General features: G+C 52.4%; 1 protein-coding gene across 3 annotated transcripts in view; it reads right to left on the bottom strand.

Annotated features, from left to right (window-relative positions):
• MLXIP (MLX interacting protein) overlaps nucleotides 1–20,929 on the bottom strand; it is a 61,330-nt gene that overhangs the window by 8,375 nt on the left and 32,026 nt on the right. The window contains exons 2-11 of one of the 3 annotated variants that reach the window (XM_082418054.1): nucleotides 8,954–9,060; nucleotides 8,206–8,291; nucleotides 6,395–6,484; nucleotides 5,929–5,970; nucleotides 5,400–5,571; nucleotides 4,655–4,744; nucleotides 3,994–4,082; nucleotides 2,371–3,025; nucleotides 1,806–1,927; nucleotides 1,488–1,704 (exon numbers count right to left, since the gene is read on the bottom strand). In XM_082418054.1, the coding sequence (XP_082274180.1) occupies nucleotides 1,488–1,704; nucleotides 1,806–1,927; nucleotides 2,371–3,025; nucleotides 3,994–4,082; nucleotides 4,655–4,744; nucleotides 5,400–5,571; nucleotides 5,929–5,970; nucleotides 6,395–6,484; nucleotides 8,206–8,291; nucleotides 8,954–9,060 (1,670 nt within the window). The remainder of the gene's footprint in view (nucleotides 1–1,487; nucleotides 1,705–1,805; nucleotides 1,928–2,370; nucleotides 3,026–3,993; nucleotides 4,083–4,654; nucleotides 4,745–5,399; nucleotides 5,572–5,928; nucleotides 5,971–6,394; nucleotides 6,485–8,205; nucleotides 8,292–8,953; nucleotides 9,061–20,929) is intronic. The other 2 variants (XM_082418055.1, XR_014251982.1) reach the window with 2 other exon arrangements.

Below are 20,929 nucleotides of genomic sequence, written 5' to 3'. Positions count from 1 at the left end.
CAGCTGCGCGGGGACACCCACCCTGAGCCTCCAAGGCAGCCCCACAGCAAAATCGGGAGGGATCCTTGCCACCAGGCGGGGGCAGGAGGTGGGTTCCGTTAGGCCTGACGGACGCCAGCGGGACACTGCAGTCGCGGGTCTGGGGGCTGCGAGGAGGCCTGCCTCCTGGGCCGCCAGGGGCCCCTCGCGCCTGCGAGGCTGCAGTTCTCACCCTGGGTGGTGAGCACACAGCTACCTGTCCTTTTTTTGTTGTTCTTTAATTTCTACATGTATGTTTTCTCACACTTTTTCAATCGTACCCACCCCCGACATTTTTTAATTAAAAAAACAAAAGGGCTATTTTACCCTCAAAGAACACGGTGGAAGAAACCTGTGGCCCAGGCTGCGGAGCCACCCGCAGGAAGCCCCTCCTTGGCCCTCCCGGTCGGTCCCGCTTCACAGAACGGATGCCTCAGGCTCGGCCCCCTCCGCTCGGCTGCTCTCCCCACCCTGCTCTCAAGGCTCTAACCTGCAGGGACCCCCGCTCGGTGGCCAAGGCGCCGTCTCCCTGAGCCCGAGCCCCATGCAGCATCCCAGGGCCTGACTCATAGCTAGTCTGCGTCCCCATCTTCCCAGATGAGGGTCCTTATTCTTCAAAATCTGTCCTGGGACAAGTCCCTATCTGACCCCTCTAAGTAGAGAGCCTTCCCCCTCGTGTCCTGCCCTCCACCTCGGGAAGGTGCCTCTGCACAGGGTGCCGGGAGCAGCTGCCACGGTTTTGCCTGAGACAGGAAGACACCTTGGCCTCCCTCCGACCTGGTACCTGGCTTCCCCCCAGCCCGCAGCAGCACAGCCTCGGGAAGATCATCTACCCTGACCTCTCAGCTCTTCAGACGTCCCTGGGCAGTATCAGTCCTACCCCGGCCACCTCACCAACGGAAGACCAAGCTGGGGAGGAAGGAAGGGGGCTCCCGAGGCACGGTGCCGGCCCACTGCGGGGGAGGGGACAAGGCCGGGGGCTCCCGTGGCTGCAGCAACAGCAGGCTCGTGCTTTCTGGAAACTGTCGACGCGGCCCCCTCAAGCCCTTTTGTGGATCGGAGCTGGCAGCTCAGAGCCAGGCCTTTCTTTGTTTTTTTAAATTTATTTTTTAATTTTTAAAATCTATTTTGGTCACTTCGCGTGGCACGTGGGATCTTAGTTCCCTGACCAGGGAATGAACCCGTACCCGCTGCGTTGGCAGCACAGAGTCTCAACCACCGGACCCCCAGGGAAGTCCCCATCCGAGCCAGGCCTTTCTGAAGGAGGCTGAGCGACGTCTCCGCGAGCATACACACCGCCTGCGCTGCGACGCGCCGGCTGCTTTCCCTGGTTTATCCTGCCCTTTGCCGAGCGCTTCCCTAGCCTGGGCCACTGGCAGCTTCTCATCACTCGGCCTGGAAACCCAGGCTCAACCCCGGGCACCCTCGGCAGCCTCCCCAGTCCAGAGCGGGCCCGTCACTCCACTCACGCGGTCCCAACCGTTCCAACCAGACAGCAGACTCACTGGCACCCGTGGCAGGGACCTGGGCGATGCCCCCATGGGGCGGGACCTGCTCGCCCTTTACCAGGGAGTCCGGCACTGTGCTGGGAGAGAAGAGCCGGGAGAGGGAAGCAGGCTGGCTGCCCGTGCCGTGGCCAAGGTCTGTCACCAGGATGCCGCCGTGGAACTCTGTGACCCCAGGAGCCTGAGGGGACACAGGGGAGAGAGGTCACCCCCGAACACAGTCATGCTGGGTGAGGGCCACCCAAGCTTACAGGATGCTGAGGGCCTGTCTGGGCCACTCACCCTGGCGATGGCAGCAGGCGTGATGACCATGTTGGACTGGGACACGGTGGAAGCCAACATCCCTTCTCTCTTCAGAGGGCCTGATGTCATGATCACTGCTTGGGGCTGTCCTGAAAAGGCAGCTGCCAGAACAAGGGGGAGGTGAGGGTGGCGGCCCAGCGGGGGGCCTGCTCCTGACGCCAGGGCTGGCCGGGCTGCATGGGGGGCGGGGGGGCCCTAGGAGCAGCACACGACCCCTCTGCTGCCACTGAGATGTCACCGCCTTGCCGCAGGGCATGGAGACAAAGCTACTTTTTTGCAACTTCTCCTTGGAGGGCACAGATTACAGACCGGGGAAAGAGATGACCAGGACCATGTTTTTTTCAAACTGGGTTGAGACTAACTAAAAGAACAACACAGAATAGAAAAAACAGACTAGATCTACGCATGTAGTCTTTCATAACCCTTCTGTTTCCCATCACAATGTGTGCGCCATGAGTTGGCAAGCCTGGGGACGGGAAACATCCCGGCGGCGGGGGATGAGGGCGGGGGGAGAATCCCACTTGCTTCCCTCCACCTGACTCACCTGGGGCGAGGCAAGCATTCTTCAATACCAAGGACATGGGCTCTGGTTTGGGAGCAGGCACTATTTTCGGGGGCTGCTTGTGCCTCCCCCCAGGCAAGGATACGGGCTTGGGGTGCACGAAAGTTAAACGGGGTTGAGGAGGCCCGACGGTTGGTGGCCGGGTGACCGGAGACAGCGCCAGGCCACAGGGGGACACGGAGGGGGTGGGGTAGTGGGTCGTGATGATGAGGCCCTGGCTCTGGCTGAAGGTGGTGGCAGAGGCGTCGTGGGTGAGGGTGGCAGAGGCCGTGTGGGTGATGACAGGGGGCGACTTGCTGACTTCGGCAAACTTCTGTGGCTGCAGGAAGGCAGGGGGAGTCGGGGCGTTCAGGGCAGTGGCGGGAGGAGGGCCTAATGGCAAGACGGGGGAAGCAGGTGCCGGGGCTGGGCTGGGCGACAGCAAGGGCATGGTGAACACGGGGAGGAAGGGCTGGGGGACACTCAGTGGTGGTGCAGAGGGACCTAAGTCTGCGGGCTGGAGAAAGGGGTCCCCCGGCTGGGAGGTGTGTTCACAGCCCTGCCCATGCGTGGGGTCCAGGGCCGTGGCTGCAGGGGGCGCGATGAAGCCGTCGGGGAGGCTTGCGGTGGGCAGAGTGGTGGTTGGCAGGATGCTCTCCTAAGAAAGGAAGAGAAGACGTGAGGAACGCACGCTAGAGCCACACTGCTCGCCGTCACTCTCCAGCGCTGCACACCACAAGGTCCGACACGGTACCCGGCGCCTGGGACGATGCCCCGGGCAGAAGGGACAGAGGCGACGTCTCCCGGCCCTGGGACTGCTAGTCTGCGGGGGATGGATCTGGGTCTCCCCAGGCATCTGCAGGGGTCTTGTTTCCACTAGGAACTCAGTGATAACACAGGGCTCAGACACAGTGACTGTCTGCACACGCTTGGCTCTCGGCCTGGGGATATCTTGTTTCTGGAGTCCGGCGGGGTCCCCCCGAAGTCCCTGCCACCTTCTGTTACAGAGCAGGGGCAGCCTGGATCACAGCTGCTCACGAGGCTCCCCCAGGACAGTTTCACGTGTCAACTTCTAGAGGGGTCACCTCTTCCTAAAAGGGAAACGCTACAAGGAATCAACTGTTCGGATCTCAGCCTCTACAGGAGAAACTCTTCACAGAGCCAGATGGAAGGAGAGAGGGTCAGGTCACGGGCGCCTAACTGGCTACGGGCACCAGCCTGAGAGTCTCTTAATGGCAGAGAGCCGTGCCTCACTCAGCTCAGCCGTCCCAGCAGCTGGTAACCAACTTGTGTTGCGTGCTGAGTAAAAAGTAAAAGAAATACACGGAACTTCCTCTTCTCAGCGATCTGCGTTTTTCTTTGCTGTCTCACTGGCCCTGTCTTAACTGGTCAAGACAGAGCCCGCTGCACACAGTTTATTTGGGCCTTAGGCGGGAGCATACGCTTACTGACAGAGTCTCCCACCTCACGGATACCTAAGGATGCTTCCAAGGAGGGCTAGAATAACTTCTTTACACATTATATGTGAGTTCACCGCTGGATCTAGCCACCCCTAGCACTTTGCTTATGGCTGCAAAGGTTTGATGACCAGTCCGGTGCCCCTTCCCCCAAGTTCCCTCTACCTACAGCAGGTGGGCTGTTGTGATCCGGTGTGGGCCCTGAGGCAGGTGCAGGCAGCATGGAGCCGAAAATGGAGCGGCTGGAAGAGAAGAGGTCTGAAAGACAACATCAGGGGCTCGTGAGCTCTGTGCCCATCACTTCACTGCATTAAGATCCAAACAAATCAGGCACTGAACCCCACCTTACCCAGAGGAATGCCATGGCTAGAGGGCATCTCCCCGCCCCCCACCGCGAGGTAACTCTGTAGAAAGAGGCCCTCTGATTGGAGCTGCACAGGCTGGCAACCAGTGTGGCCTCTGAAACACTCCCAGGCCTGGGTGGCACCCGCTCTTACAGTGGCAGGAGCTCAAGGACCAGTTCTAACTGCGGGAGACTGCGAGGAAGTGGCTGTCGTCGGCGCACTCTGCTGCCTAGTGGGGGAACTGCTTACAGTCAAAGCCAAGCCTGAGGCTCTGAGACGTGCAGGATGAGACAGAACAACATCCCAGAAACACTTTCCAGGCCTTGCAGCTACTAGCAAAAAAAAAAAAAAAGTTCTGGAAAAATTCTAAGTCCTCTCCCTGGTCCATTCTAACAGTTGCCTCTATGACAGGGAAGCAACATCCACTTTGTCCTGGGTAAAGGGAGATGCAGGTAGCCATGCTCTTTCTCTGCCCCAAGTCCTCACCCTGGAAAGGCTCAAAAGTGTCCATAAAGTCCAGGTTGGGCTGCAAAGGAATCAGCCCCGGTTGAATCATGTCTGCATTTCCCAGATGTGCTGTAAGAATCAGAAAGGAGACAGAGGAATCATTTTGCCTTCTCAGACCGTGCTGTAGGGACACATTAAGGGCCTGGAATGGGTCTTCCTGGCCCTGCTCGCATTCTAGATTCTTCCAAGGAGAAACGCAGGCCACTGGCTGGGATTTCTCGTCAGTCCACGGGCATCGTCCACCCTCAGAGGGCAGGAAAGAGAGTTTTCGTAGGAAAGGTAAACTGAGTATCCAGGAAGGGACATTCCCCAGAAGCCGTGAGCAGCTATGCAGAGACCCCGGGTTCTAATTTCAGCCTGCGGGCTCTCCCCTGAGGGGTTACTGGACAGCTGCACGCTGCCAGGTGAGAGGCCAGCCCAGGAGTGCGAATGATTTTCCTGAGAGTGAGTCACGGGCCCTGTCACGCGCCCCAGGCCCCTGTCCTCCGCTGAGGGACAGTATCAGAAATGCGGAACTGGTTCAGACCAGACCTCCACTGTTCCCTGGCGGTGGCACCACGGGCCTGACGGGGCCCTCACACAGCAAGGAGGTTGGTCAACCCTCCTCCTCACTGCTCACCCTAGACAAGCGACAGCAGCTCAGGGATGGCCCCGAGGCAGAGCCCGCCCTGGGGGCCTGGTGGAGAGGGCAACGTGTCCAGTCTAGAGTCTAGGGGCAGGTTACCTATTTCGCGCGGGTTGGGCCAGGCCACGGGCGGGTGCGAGGAGAGCGTGGAGAAGAGGGTGTCGCTGAATTCCGACATGAGCATGTCTGTGCTCAGCAGCGCGTCCTCCTCCATGGGGACGGGGGTCTTCCAGCCATCCCCGTGCTTGTGCCAGTAAAGCAGGTCATCGTCCTGCCACCGACGGGGGGAAGGACAAACCAAAGGGGCGGGAGTGACTCGGGAGTTCCCAGCGCGCCCCATCAGGGAAATACGCTGCACCGTTTCACAGAGCAGCAAGGGCTCCCGCTTAAGAGACGAGGCGAGGGGGTGGGAACTGCAGGGAGAACCCCCCTCCAGCCCCCCAGCAGAGAACTGGCTCGTTTCCTTCACATCCTTCACGTGAGAAGGGGGGCGGCCCCTCCTCTAGCCCCAGGGAGAGTCCACGCCCCCACCACCTTCTGCTGCAGTGCTGGGCCACCCAAGTCACTGCTGTTTCTTGTCAAAGGGGGAGGTCCCATGAGGGTCCCCATGGCCCCCAAGCTCACACACCTGGGCCAGGCTGGAGAGGTCCTCATCCTTGTGCTGCTGGAGCTGCGGAGAAAGGACAGAGAGGGCCGAGGTGGTCACTCAGGGCCCAGGCAGGGGACGAGGCCCTCGGCCTCTCCTTCCTGGAAGGGGCTAACCTCCAGAAACATCTAGGCCTTCTCCCTCTGGGAGGCGGGCGGGGCGAGGGATCCTGCCCCTGCCATCCCCAGGCCAGCGCTGGACACCGAGGAGACTCCCAACCAGCGTGTGTGGAGTAAAGAGCCCTGGCTCCCAGCTGGAGACGCTGAGAGCAAAGGTCACACGACCAAAGCAGGCCACCACTTGGGCTGGGCTAGAATGCTGGGCCGAGGAGAGGGGCGGCCAGCTCCGGGCCACAGCCTTGGGGGCCAGTGTTCTGAATCCGGGCTCACTTCTTCTCTCCCCTACGGGGCTTCCTGAACGTGCTCTCTTTGGAGCCCGAGCCAGATACCCTTTTCTTGAAGTAGGTTCTCCACTTGTGGTACTCCCGGATCACGATCTCAATGCGGCTCTTCCAGTACTTCCCTTCCGTGGTGATGGCCTGTGGGGAGACGCAGGGCAGAGTGACACGGCGGCGCTGGAAGAGCCACCCTGCCAACAAACACGCGTCTGGCTCCGGAAGTCAGGCCCGGGCAATCCAGCTCTGAGAAGCAGGCTGCCTGCCGGCGGCTTCGTCCACAGAATGCGTCCCGCCTCTGCTGGGCCACACCCGGCCTCTGAGTGATGGGGAGCTTTCATTTCATGGCCCATGATAACCCAAGGGGCTTCGGCGGCCCAGGTCCTGGAGGCTGGACCGGAGCAGGGGTCAGACAGAGTGCCTGGCAGGGGAGAAGCACAGAGTTCCCGGCGCTGGAGGAACCTCCAGAGACCCGGGCTAGCTCTCAAATGCCCTTAGCCTCCGCCACGTTTCCAAAGGGTGAAAACAAACGGCCAGTCACAGAAGGTTCGGGTGGAAAGTGACCTCTAAGATACAGTTCAGCCTCCCCACTGCGCAGGGCAGGGAGCCCCTCCACAGCAGCCTTGAGGACCTCTGGTGACGAGGAGTTCACGACGGCCTCCGAGAGCCCACCTCACTTTCAGATTCCTTTTTTTTTTAATGGCTGGAAAATATTAAAGCAAGTCCCAGATATCCTATCATAAATCCCACATAATTTCACCCAAAAATACTTCACTGTGTGTCTCTGACAGTGAATAATGCAATATTATTACCAGACCGAAAAAAGTGATATTCCTTAATACTAACACCAGATCATGTCCTATGGCTCCGAACTGTCTTTCATTAGGTTACTTTCCAAGTTTTCCCCTTTTCATGGTAACAGTGAGACATGCTTGGACAAAACTAAAACGGTGAAGAAGAGTAAAAAGTGAGAGAAGAGTCTTCCCTCCTCCTCACTCTAATCCCACGAGGAAACAATTTCTGTATATCCTTCAAGACATTTCCTATGCATGTACAATCACACAGACACACGCTTTAAAAAATTAACCTAAAGATACTCAAATACTGTTGTGCAACTTGCTTTTATTCATTTACTATTTCTTCAACATCTTTCCCTCTCAGTATATAAAGATCTCGAGGTCATTCTTTAATAATTAAAGATGTCTGCCTTGTAAGGAGTCAAGATCCCTCCCCGTGGGACATCCCTGGCGGCACAGTGGCTAAGAATCTGCCTGCCAACTCAGGGGCCATGGGTTCGAGCCCTGGTCTGGGAAGATCCCACATGTCGTGGAGCAACTAAGCCCGTGCACCACAACCACTGGGCCTGTGTGCCACAACTACTGAAGCCTGCACTCTAGAGCCTGTGCTCCGCAACAAGAGAAGCCACTGCAGTGAGAAGCCCACGCGCCACAATGAAGAGTAGCCCCCGCTCGCCGCAACTAGAGAAAAGCCCACGCGCAGCAACGAAGACCCAACACAGCCAAAAATAAATAAATAAATAATTAAAAAAAAAAAAAAAAAAAGATTCCCTCCCCATTGACTTCCAGAGAAATACTGACATTAAAAGAAAGTAGAGGGTAAGTCCCGGTTGGAGGACCCCCCCTCAGTCCCTAGGTCAGCCCAGTCTGAGAAGGCGGGAGCCTCTGTGGGGTGTCAGAGGCCACCTGCCCCCTGCATCGCCATCGCTTCTCAGGGTCAAAACAGCTGCCAGGACAGCACAGCCCCAGCACCCTGTCCTGCGTCCTCCCTCTGCAGGACCCAGAGCCCTCGGTCCCACCTTTGTGAGTCACCTCCTCCCGAGTGAGGGCCCACCACATGCCAAGTACCTCTGGCCGCCGGTGCTCGTCCACTTCCACGGAGCCGTCCAGTGGAGTGACAAAGTGGCACACGGGGTTCTTGCGCTTCTCCAAATCTGGGCGGGGAGAGGGTGAGATAGCGTCACTGAGGCAGAGACCCCCGCAGGAGCTCCGCCTCTTCTGTTCACACCCCACCCCTCAGGGGGGACCCTTAAGGGTTCTTTCCTTCTCCTTCCCTTGGAAAACGAGATTTCAGGGAAATAAAGGGGTCCAGGTCCAAGGAAAAGAGTCTGGCAGTGATGTGTGGGCGAGAAAGGGAGTCTGGCTGATCAAGAGAAACACCAGCCTAAGCCTAGGGGACCCCGGGCACGCCAATCTCCTGCAGAAGTCACCAGATCCACCTGTACCCAAGCCAGCTGGACACAGGACGCGGCCTGGGCCTGCATCGTCCCAGACCTGCTGAAAACGGGAACTGTTCCCCGACTCTCCAAATGCCACCTCTCGGCTGTACACCCGTCCCTCCTCCTCTGCCTTGACAACACTGAGCACACTGGTTGGGAGCAATCGGCCTACACTTCCGCCTCCTGCAGACGCTTGGCTGGGCCCCCAGTGCTGATGGCGATAAGGGTCCAGTTCACTCGGATTTGGCCGCACACGGCCCGAGAGAGACTTCTGTTTGACACACAGTGTTACAAGAGCAGGCTCCGGGGCCCCGAGGTGCAAAGGCCTCCTGGTGGCAGAACCTGGAGGGTCTCCGGCCCAGCCACGCGGCACTTACACTGCATGTACCACGCCCGCCAGATGGCATTGTTGAGCCGGATCTTGTCTCTCCACTGGAGCTTCAGGCCCTTGAAATTCTTCCACTTCGGAGACACTAACTTCCCACTGAAAGGTAAAATGAAGAGGGGAAACTCAGTGGTTTCTCTGAAAATGGAATGAAATCACAAAGTGCCACCCAATCACTCCAGGCCTCAAAATTCTGGATTAACCCATGTAAGCCACAGGCTAGGCTTGACAGGATACACAAGGCACTTTAGGATTTCTTCAAAGTGATATGGATGGGGTAAGGGGGGCAATGGTGTTGGGTATGGAGGAATCAGGACTGGCCGTGGGTTGGTAACTGCTGGAGTGAAGCGATGGTACACGGGGTTCACTATCCTATTCTGTCTACTTTCAAATATCATTAAAATTTTCCATAATTAAAAGTTAAAAATCTGCTGATTTTGCCTCATACGTGTATCAAATCATCATGTTGTACATCTTAAACTTAAACAATGTTATATGTCAATTTTATCTCAGTAAAGTTGGGGGAAGGAAAAAAGAAATCTGCTGACCACCGAACGAAAGCCAGCCCCCTTGAACCTGGTCTTGGCCACCTCCTTTGCCACCAGTCCCCCTGAGGCACTTACAATCCAGGCACACAAATGCCCCACTGGCCTTAGAACCCGCGGGCCCCCTCCTGCCTCCAGGCCCCTGTGCTCGCCGTCCTCACCCTTCACGGAGCTCCCTCCGCCCCTGGCCACCTGCTCAGCCTTCCGAGTGACGCTCAAACACCGTCTCCTCCGAGCCGGCACTGGCCTCTCCCAGGCTGCTGCCAACCCCTTCAGGATCCCTGAGCGCTGTTCACACCTCAAGGACAGCACTCATGCACTCCCCGTAGAGCAATGTGTCCCCACACCTCCTGCCACTAGACCGCAGCTTCTCGAGGGGAGGGCCCTTCCGGCATCCTCATCTTAAGTACCCAGCACAGAACTTGGCACAGGGCGGGGGCTCGTGTAATAATTCTCCATTGAATGACTTAAAGGGCCCTTGCAAACAAAGCTGACGGCAGGCAAGGAATGCTGCCTGGTGGCACAGGCTGCTCAGATAGTTTAGTTTTCCAAGGGCTGTGCCAGGAGCCACCTCTGAGCAGCTGGCATAGGGCTTCCCCTCTTCAGATGGCTTGAGAGGGGCAAGGCACTGTCACTGGCCCATACAAAGGAGGTTCTGTGGGTTCTACATCACTGCAGGCCACAGCCCTGCCCCTTCTCCAAACCTACTCAGAAATGCCACGTGACAAGCAGTCACAACAGCTGGGGTCTTCAAAGACAGTGCCTGAGCGATAAACCTTCCCTGAACCCGAACACCTGGTTTATAAAGCAGAAGCCCCTGGCAGCGCACCTGGCAAACCTCATGCCCCCGCCCCAATTCAACCCAGCACTGGCCTAGGCTTTGGAAGAAGGCTGTGACCACCCCCCTCCAGAGAAAAAGTCACAGCAAATCCTCTGAGAATTTGAGGGACAGACAGACAGAAGCCCCCTCAGCTCAAAGGGTCAAGGGCTTCGAGCCCATCACACGCCTTCCTCCTCCCGCCTCTCCCCGGTCCAAATGCACCTCCACCCCAACTGCCACCTGCGTTTAACTGCCAGCAGCCCACTGTTTCTGAGCCTGTGTGGCACGACTGCCCACTGGCTGTGAACTTTCACAGTCACTTAACTTCTCCGACACACCAGTTTCCTGGGTAAAATTACAATAACACCATTGCCTCCAGAGTGTTTTAATAAGGATTAAATGTACACACACACACGTTCTTAGACACACAGGACAGGTAACCCCTAAGGTAAAATGTAAATGTAAGCTATTAATAACCACCTCAGTGATCTGGATTTAAGTTATTTTCCGAAGGCCTGGCTTTTAACACCGCCTGACTTGAAAAGTCCTCTCTTTCGTGTTTGCCGCCACTGTTGTGGGGTGCCTCCTCCCCACAGGAAGAAAAGGTGACACCCATGGGCCCCCCTCTTGACACCAGCGAGCAGAGACCACGGCAAAGGTCAGCCCTGACCCCCGCACAGCTGCAGAGCCACTCGCTTCCTCAGGGCCCGGAAGGCAGGCCTGGGTCCATCTACTCACTCGACAAGTGTTGAGGACCTACTGTGTGTCGTGCACACGCTAGGAGGGGAGGGAAAGGATGGATGAGGCGGATGAGGTCCCGGCCCTCATGGAGCACATGAGCTGTTGAGGCATGAGTCCTGCCTACGTGCTGAGTGCCTCGAACAAGAGCAAAGGGCTGTGGGAACACAGTCGGCATAACTAGCCCTGTCTGAGCAGTCACAACAGGTGTTCTGGAGAAGGTAACATCTCAGCTGAGGCCCAGAGGATGAGGAAACTTCAGCTAAACCAAGGAGAGGCAGAAAGGCCCGTGCTGGTCCTTCTGCCTGGCTTGACAGTCCTCAGGAGATCAACACAGGTCCGGTCAAGGCCGTAGAAAACACCCAGAATGGCAGGAGCTGGAGGGGTGGGGGAGGCGGGGGGATGCTTCTAGGCCAGTCTGGAGGGCAGAGAATATACCAGAGTATATTGGTCCCGCCTCTGGGCAAAACCAACCCTCTTTCCCCTCTTCTGAAAGATCTTCCAGCAACCCGCTGTCTAGCCAGGCAGGGTGTTCCTGCCTGTTCCAGGAGAAAACAAAACAAAACAGAAAACCCTCCCTATTTTTTTATTTCCTTAAGGGAAAACAAAACTTTTCTATAATTGACAGCTTCCTATGTTGAAGGCCAGGCTTCAAACACCACTTTCTCTGTGTGTCTAGCAGGACCAGAATCCTGACCCGGCGTCTGCCACCTGCAGAGACAGCTGCCGAGGACAGAAGCAGGAGAAGAGATGGGATGGAAAACGAGGGCTCCTGCGGGGAGAAACTTTGGTGTCCTGCAACGTTCCGTTACATTTTTTTTTTTTTTTTTTTTTTTTGGCCGCACCGCACGGCATGTGGGATCTTAGTTCCCTGACCAGGGATCGAACCCGTGCCCCCTGCAGTGGAAGCGCGGAGTCTTAACCACTGGACCGCCAGGGAAGTCCCCTGCAACATTCTGTTAAGAACTGACCACCAGGCTTAATATAAACCCACCCTTACTCCTGCTTTGTTACTTAAGACAAAGTGGCTGATGTGAGCATACAGCATCTTCTCAGAGAAGTCAGACAATGCCAACAGCTTCAATTACTTACCACGAAGGGGGTGGGAAGATTCAGAGAGAGGTCAAACCCTGGAAGGCTAGAAACCAAATCTGATAGGGTATAGTTTGGGCTTCTCATCTTCTTCCTCCTCAACTGCTGGGATGTTTCCCTCTTCCCTGATGTTTATTTCCAACTGCTATCACCCATCAACTGAGGCTTCTGTAATATCTCAACAGCCAACAGGCGGCGCTCAACCAACGCAAAGAAGTAAGTCTGCAACCAAAACCAAAACCTAAACAGCCCTCAGAGGTGGAGAGACGTTTCCTTACTGATGGGCTCCCTGGAGCCTTTGATGTGCTGATGTCACTATCAATCTTCAACGGGGAGAGGAGACATTCCCTATACAGACATCCGAAGACAAGGACTGGGACCCTTTCTATGGAGGTACCCCAAGTCTAGTTTCCCATGGAACATACAGGAAACGCTGCTCTAAAGAGTTCTAAAAGGGACCGTGCAGCTCCTTGGTGGAGCTCCCTTGAGCAGGACGCCCACAAAGCACCCATGGCCGGACTCCTGCTCCCCTCAACCCCGTCCCAGCTTCACTCGGCTTCCAGACTCGGCTGATTGGGATACTTCTTAGTCTAACTCAGGGTTCTGCCATATTCCTTCTTTAAAGTGCTACCATTGGGACTTCCCTGGTGGTCCAGTGGTTAGGACTTTGCCTTCCAATGCAGGGGGTGTGGGTTCAATCCCTGGTCGGGGAACTAAGATCCCACATGCTTTGGGGCCAAAACACCAAAACATAAAACAGAAGCAGGGGCTTCCCTGGTGGCGCAGTGGTTAAGAATCCGCCTACCAACGCAGGGAACATGGGTTCAAGCCCTGGTCTGGGAAGATCCCACATGCCGCTGAGCAACTAAGCCCGTGTGCCACAACTATTGAGCCTGCGCACCTAGAGCCCATGCTCCACAACAAGCGAAGCCACCGCAATGAGAAGCCTGTGCACCGCATCGAAGAGTAGCCCCCACTCTCTACAACTAGAGAAAGCTCGTGCGCAGCAACGAAGACCCAACACAGCCAATAAATAAAAAAAAAAAAAGAAGCAGTATTGTAACAAATTCAATAAAGACTTTAAAAATGGTCCACATCAAAAAAATCTTTAAAATAAAATAAAGTGTTAGCAGAAACACATTATCAAAATTTCTGAGACCACTGGCAAGACCTCCTCCAGCCTTGCCTCCCAACCCCACCTCCTTAAACGCCTGGGAACCCACACACACACAACAGCTTCCTGATCAGAACAATGACCCTGATTCACCCCCCACTCTCCTAGTCTTACTCTGGGAAGGCCAGGGTCTGGGTCTGACTCAACCCAGCACAGTGCCTGGCACGTGGGAGGTGCGATTAAATATGGAATTACTGAGTGCTAAACTTTTCCATAAAGAAAAATCTTCATCCCCACCCTGCCACAGCAGCCCTTCCTAGAAGACAGGTTCATGACACGGGCAGGAAATCTACAGCACAACAAAAGTCTCTCTCAAAACTGCCATTGGGTGCAACGAGCAAACTGAATTCTTCAGAGGTCTGGCAAGAGACTGCTTTGGAATGAAAATTAAAATGCAAGCCTTGCACAGACAGGAGCTGGAATTAAGAAGAACGGGGGAGAGTGAGACTGGGGCGGGGATTTGGGGTTCTGTTGGTCCCAGGTAGGATTAGGTCCCAGGTCCTAATTCCTGGCCAGACCATTCTCTCCAAAAGAAAGCAGGCAAGGGTTCTGGGGTCTACCGGTGTGGGGCCCAGAGAGTGGTGGAGTCCATTCATTTGGTCATGCAACCATATTTGCTTGTGAGGCAATACTTCTTCACCATTCCTGATGCTTCCTGGAAACCCACGAGCAAAACATTCCGAGGCCTGTACTACCCAAAGCAATATACATATTTAATGCAATACCTATCAAAATACCCATGACATTTTTCACAGAACTAGAACAAACAATCCTAAAATTTATATGGAACCATAAAAGACCCAGAATTGCCAAAGCAATCCTGAGGAAAAAGAACAAAGGAGGCATAACCGTCCCAGACTTCAGACAATACTACAAAGCTACAGTAATCAAAACAGCGTGGTACTGGCATAAAAACAGACACATGGATCAATGGAACAGAATAGAGAGCCCAGAAATAAACCCATACACCTATGGACAATTAATCTTTGACAAAGGAGGCAAGAATATACAATGGGGAAAAGACAGTCTCTTCAGCAAGTGCTGATGGGAAAGTTGTACAGCCACATGTAAATCAATGAAGCTAGAACACACCTTCACACCATACGCAAAAATAAACTCGCAATGGCTTAAAGACTTAAATATAAGACAAGACACCATAAAACTGCTAGAAGACAGCACAGGCAAAACATTCTCTGACATAAATCATACCAATGTTTTCTTAGGCCAGTCTCCCAAGGCAATAGAAATAAAAACAAAAATAAACAAATGGGACCTAATCAAACTTATAAGCTTTTGCACAACAAAGAAAACCATAAACAAAACAAAAAGACATCCTACAGAATGAGAGAAAATATTTGCAAATGATGCGACTGACAAGGGCTTAATTTCCAAAATATATAAACAGCTCCTACAATTCAATAACAAAAAAACAAACAACCCAATCGAAAAATGGACAGAAGACCTAAACAGACATTTCTCCAAAGAAGACATACAGATGGCCAACAGGCACATGAAAAGATGCTCATCTTCGTTAATTATTAGAGAAATGCAAATCAAAACTACAATGAGGTACGACCTCACACCAGTCAGAATGGTCATCATTAAAAAGTCTACAAATAATAAATGCTAGAGGGGGTGTGGAGAAAAGGGAACCTTCCTACACTGTTGGTGCGAATGTAAATTGGTGCAGCCACTATGTAAAACAGTATGGAGTTTCCTCAAAAAACTAAGAGTAGAACTACCATGTGATCCTGCAATCCCACTCCTGGGCATACACTCAGACAAAACTATAATTCGAAAAGATACATGCTGGACTTCCCTGGTGGCGCAGTGGTTAAGAATCCGCCTGCCAATGCAGGGGACACAGGTTCGAGCCCTGGTCCAGGAATATCCCACATGCCGCGGAGCAACTAAGCCCATGTGCCACAGCTACTGAGACTGCGCTCTAGAGCCCGCAAGCCACAACTACTGAGCCCGCGTGCCACAACTACTGAAGCCTGCGCGCCTAGAGCCCGTGCTCCGCAACAAGAGAAGCCACTGCAATGAGAAGCCCACGCACCGCAACGAAGAGTAGCCCCTGCTTACCACAACTAGAGAAAGCCTGCACGCAGCAACGAAGACCCAACACAGCCAAAAATAAATAAATAAATTTATTAAAAAAAAAAAAGACACATGCACCCCTATGTTCATAGCAGCACTATTTACAATACCCAAGACATGGAAACAACCTAAATGTCCACTGACAGATGGATAAAGAAGATGTAGTACAAATATACAATGGAATATTACTCAGCCATTAAAAAGTGAAATAATGCCACTTGCAGTAACATGGATGGACCTAGAGATTATCATACTAAGTGAAGTAAGTCAGAAAGAGAAACAAATACCATATGATATCACTTATATGTGGAATCTAAAATACGACACAAACGAACAAATCTACAAAACACAGACTTACAGACATAGAGAACAGACTTGTGGTTGCCGAGGAGGGTGGGGTAGGGGAGAGAAGGACTGGGAGCTCTGGATTAGCAGATGAAAACTAGTATACATAGGATGGATAAACAACAAGGTCCTACTGTATAGCACAAGGAACTAAATTCAATATCCTGTGATAAACCATAATGGAAAAGAATATGAAATAGAATGTCTATGTGTATCACTGAGTCACTTTGTTGCACAGCAAAAATTAAACACAACATTGTAAGTCAACCACATTTCAATAAAATTTAAAAAAAAATTAAAACAAAAAAAAGGGCTTCCCTGGTGGCGCAGTGGTTAAGAATCTGCCTGCCAACTCAGGGGCCACAGGTTCGAGCCCTGGTCCAGGAAGATCCCACATGCCACGGAGCAACTAAGCCCACGCGCCACAACTACTGAGCCTGTGCTCTAGAGCCCACGAGCCACAACTACTGAGCCCACGTGCCGCAACTACTGAAGCCCGCGTGCCTAGAGCCTGTGCTCTGCAACGAGAGAAGCCACCGCAATGAGAAGCCCACACACTGCAATGAAGAGTAGCCCCCGCTCGCTGCAACTAGAGAAAGCCCGTGCACAGCAATGAAGACCCAACGGAGCCAGAAATTAAATAAATAAATAAATAAATTTAAAAAATAAAACAAGCAAACAAAAAACATTCCTAGGCCTGTCTCCCCTTTACTCCCTTCCAGCTAGGTGGAGTGGGTGAGCTACGGAGTGTGGAAAGCAGGACTGGCATGGGGAGCCAGGCCCTTCTCCTTTCCTCTTGCGGGAAAGCTGCCCACTGAGGGCCCAGGCCCCTCCTGTTCTGCTCCTACAGAGAGAGCCTGGGGTCGGGGAGGCCTCTCTTAGTCCCAGGCTGCCTGGAAAGACAGTCTGGGGTTCCCTTATAAGCCACATCCTCAGCTTGATCAACAACACGGAGAATAATTTAGCCAGCATCTGCTGAATCTTTTTCGTTGTGTAAAATACATGTAACATAAAAGTTACTATTTTGACCATTTAAAAATGTACAATTCAGTGGCATTCAGTACGTTCACAGTGCTGTGCAACCACAGCTGCTACCTAGTTTCAGTGCTGTTTTCATCACCCCCAAAGGGAGCCCTGTACCCACCAGCGGTCTCTCCCCATTACACTCCCCCTGGCCTCTGGCAACTACTAATCTACTTTCTGTTTCTATGGATTTCTTTCTTCTGGACATTTCACATAAACAGAATGATAAAATATGTGGCCTTTTATGTCTGGCTTCTTTAACTTAGCGCAATAGTTTCAAGGGTCATCCACACTGTAGCGTGTGTCAGTACTCCCTTTTTATGGCTGAATCATATCCCATTGGATGGAGAGACCACATTTTCTTTATTCTTTCATCTGCTGATGGACACTTGGGTTGTCTGACATTTTGGCCATTGTGAACAGTGCTGGTGTGAACTGACTCCAGTTTTATTTCCCAATCGGCTCAGAATGCTGGTTAAGGGGGAGAGGTCTGATCATTACACTGGCACCGGGGACATGATGATGGGCAAAAACAACTGTGACCTTTGTTGGAGGGCAAGCGGGCAACTGTCTATCAACATTTGAAATGCACATCCCTCTGACTCACGATTCCACTGTTAGGAGTTGAGTCTGTAGACACATTTGCACGTGGGCACAAAGACATAAATAGAAGACATTAAACGGCAGTACTGTTTGTGGGAGCAAAAGGCTGGGAACAACACACGTTTATATGGGCTGATGTACAGGCAAGACCTGCAAGATGTATTAAGTGGGAAAAAAAAAACAAGGTGCAAGATACACAGGATGGCCACCATTTGTATTTTCAACAGGGAGATATGCACACAGACACACACACACACACAGGAAGGGAGGGAGAAGGAGGGAGGAAGACAACCAGTCAATCTCAGGAAAGACACACAAGAAACAGGTAACAGTGAAACAGTGATTTCCCTTTAGAGAGCTGAATCACAGAATTAAGGGGGCTCAGTCAGAGAGTTAGTGTTCACTGTTTACCATTTTTCTACTGTTTAAATATAACACAGGAATGTATTATTTTTTCAAAATAAACAAGAGAAAAAGACCAGGTATAGTCCAAGACCTTATAGGGCTTCTAGTTAATTGGGGAAGGAAATTAATCACATGAGCAGATATAAAACTTGTATGCAAGTCAGTTTTGTGCACCGGATCCAAATATGAGGATAATAGCTACTAAGTGGTTTCTTTAATGAGTGACTGGATCAGTAATGCTCAGACTGGTCTCTCTATTCCAGGACTCCGATTCTTTTTCTTCAAAAAAGCGGTCTCTATTGGCTTTCCCTGGGATCTGGGCCTGGTTCCACAGGCTGCTAGGAGCCAAAACTAACAGGCTCCAGACAGACAAAGGTTCATTGAGGAGCCAAGGCGTGGGGAGCGGCCCTGCGAGCGGCATGGCAGGAGGAGGGCACCGTGTTCAACGGAACCGCCCTGGAGCCACGGGCCCTCCGCCCTGGGCCACCTGCCCAAGCAGAGTCTCCACCCGGAGAAAGCCTGTGAGGTTTTCAGGCCCTGCTCCCACGCCCAGGTGTGGGTCCTCTCTCCTGCACCCCAAATTCATCCTCCTCCTGGGGCACTTGGCATCTTTTTTTCTTTTTCTTTTTTTTTTTTTTAACATTCAAAGAAAGTCGTATTGGAGAAGCAGGATCGGAGGGCGATGGCAGCAAGGCAGGAATATGGGCTCCCGAGGTCCTCATTCCAGGTCTGTCCTACTGACGAGGGGGGTGTGTGTGTGGTTTGTGTGTGGTGCATGCATGTGTGTGTATGTGTGTAGTGTATGCTTGTGTGTGTGGGTATGTGGGTACAGTGTGGTGTGTGTGTGTGTGGTATGTATGGTGTGTGTGAGTGTGTGTGTGGGTGTGCCAGTGTGTCTAGGTGTGTGTCTGCTCACATGTGTGAGCATGTTTGTGAGGACTGGGGTTGTCTGCTTTGTGTAAAAAGCAGGGAGTAATCATGTCCATGACCATCGAAAGTTAGAGCACCACGATGGAGTTGAAAGAGGCAAAATCGGGCTAGCCGCAGCGGTGGCCCCTTCGCCCTGACTGTGAAGGTCAGTGACTTGTGTCCTTGCTGGGAGCGCTCCCTGCTGTGTCCCAGCCTCCCATCTGCGGACAGACACCGCCATGCCTACACCATTCCCAAGCAAATGAGGAAAGAGAGTGCTTTCCATTTCTGGGCTGGTGACAACGGGAGCTGTCGGAGCCCCACCTTTGGTAAAAAGGGTGCCGATGTCCCCTCCCCGACAGGAGAGCCGGGGACCACAGGAGGCGTGAAAGGACTGGGCCTGGTGCAGAGTAAGTGCTGCCCAAATCTGGGGCTTGCTGCTGAACACTGAAGTTGAGTCTTGGGCATGTTCCTGAGTGTTAAAGCCTGGCGTTTCCTGTCCGATTCGAGCCACCAATGGCCTTTCAGGCAGGAAGCAGGGATGCTGGGCAGGGCACCAGTTAAAGCCATAACCATATGTCTATTTGCCAGGAGAGTAAACTTGAATCCAGAACCCAGGGTGTTCCCGACTCCTCTAGACTGAGGATGGGACCAGACCTACAACGGGAACAAGTGGTGTCTCACTTCAACTGCATCACTTGTTAATAAAATACTTTTAAAAATCTGCATATTAGCTATGTGTCTCTTACTTTATGAGCTGTCCGTGCCTTCTGTCTTTTAAAAAACTTTTTATTTTGAAATAATTATACACTCACAGGAAGTGAAAAAAAATAGTACAAAGCGTCCCATGGACCCTTCGTCCAGCCTTCCCCGGTGGTGGCACCTTCTCTAGCTGTAGCACAACCTCAAAACCAGGAAACCAGCTTTGGGAACATTGTTGTTACCTAGACGACAGATCTTATTCAGTTTTCACCATCCGTTGAAGTGTTAGTTGTTTTTTTCTTGCTATTTTATATTGGTAATACTATAATATTAATGATATTAACGCTTTGTGATATTTCTGCCCATGTTTCCCCTAGGTCTTGGTTTTTACTTCTTTTTATAGCCTGTCTTTTAATAAGTAGGTTATATTTTTGTGTAGTCATATCTACTGGTCTTTAGAATTTCTTTTATTGCTTCCCTGCCTGCCCACCCACCCTATCCAGAGATTTACTTTTCATTTTAATCTCTTTTTTAGCCTTTTTAGTTTTATCTGATTTTTAAATAAATTATATACTCACATTGAAAGAAAATTCAAACAACACAGAACAGTACAAAGAACAAAAGCAAAGTCACCTGCAATTCCACCACCTAGAAATCACCATTGTTTAAATTTTGGTGATAACATTGTGTAGTGAAGAAATAACCTCATTCAAAGAGAAGTCTAGCCCTTGCCCTCAGCTCTTGAGGGGTAACCTCTAGGCCGCTGGAATGGCCTGCCCGACAGGAGTATTTGCGTTTGCCTGGGGCTTTGGCCACAGGACAACCTCACTATGTAATTACAATGGAGGCCCTGGAGCAGGGGGTGTCAGTTCCAATCTCCAGAGGAACCCACGACTAAAGGTATCAGCCGTCTCTGGGAGGGTCTGGAGACGAGAGGCCAGCCACACAGACAGTGATCCGGCCCCTGTAGAAACTCTGAAGACCGAAGACTCAGGTGAGCTTCCCTGGTTGACAGCATCACACATCGTGGCCGGAGGGAGGTAACGCCGCCCACTGGGAGAGGACAACCAGAAGCTCCACATGGGGACCCCTCCTGGACTCTGCCCTATGCATGGCTTCCCTTGGCTGATTTAACCTGAATCTTGTCCCTGAGATAAACTGCAAGCATGAGTATAACAGCGTTCAGGGAGTTCTGTGAGTCCTTCTAGCAATTACAGAACCTGAGGATGGCTTTGGGAACTTGCAATTGGTGTTAGAAGTGAGGGAAGTCTTGGGAAATTCCCCAGCAGTCCAGTGGTTAGGACTCCAGGCTTACATGCCGTGGGCCCAGGTTCAATCCCAGGTCGGGGAACTAAGATCCCACAAGCTGCGACACGTGGTCAAAAAAAAAAAAAAAAAAAAAGGGAGTCTCGTGGACTACCCTCTGCAACTTTGTAGTTGGTCCTAAATCCTTATAATATATATTTATTTGATTACGTATATATGTGTGTATTTATTCAGATTAAAACATAT

This window comes from Balaenoptera physalus (assembly GCF_965194825.1).
Source record: "Balaenoptera physalus genome assembly, chromosome: 12".
Lineage (NCBI taxonomy): Eukaryota > Metazoa > Chordata > Mammalia > Artiodactyla > Balaenopteridae > Balaenoptera > Balaenoptera physalus.
Note: the sequence above shows the minus strand (reverse complement) of the source record. Positions and strands in the feature narration are given on the sequence as shown.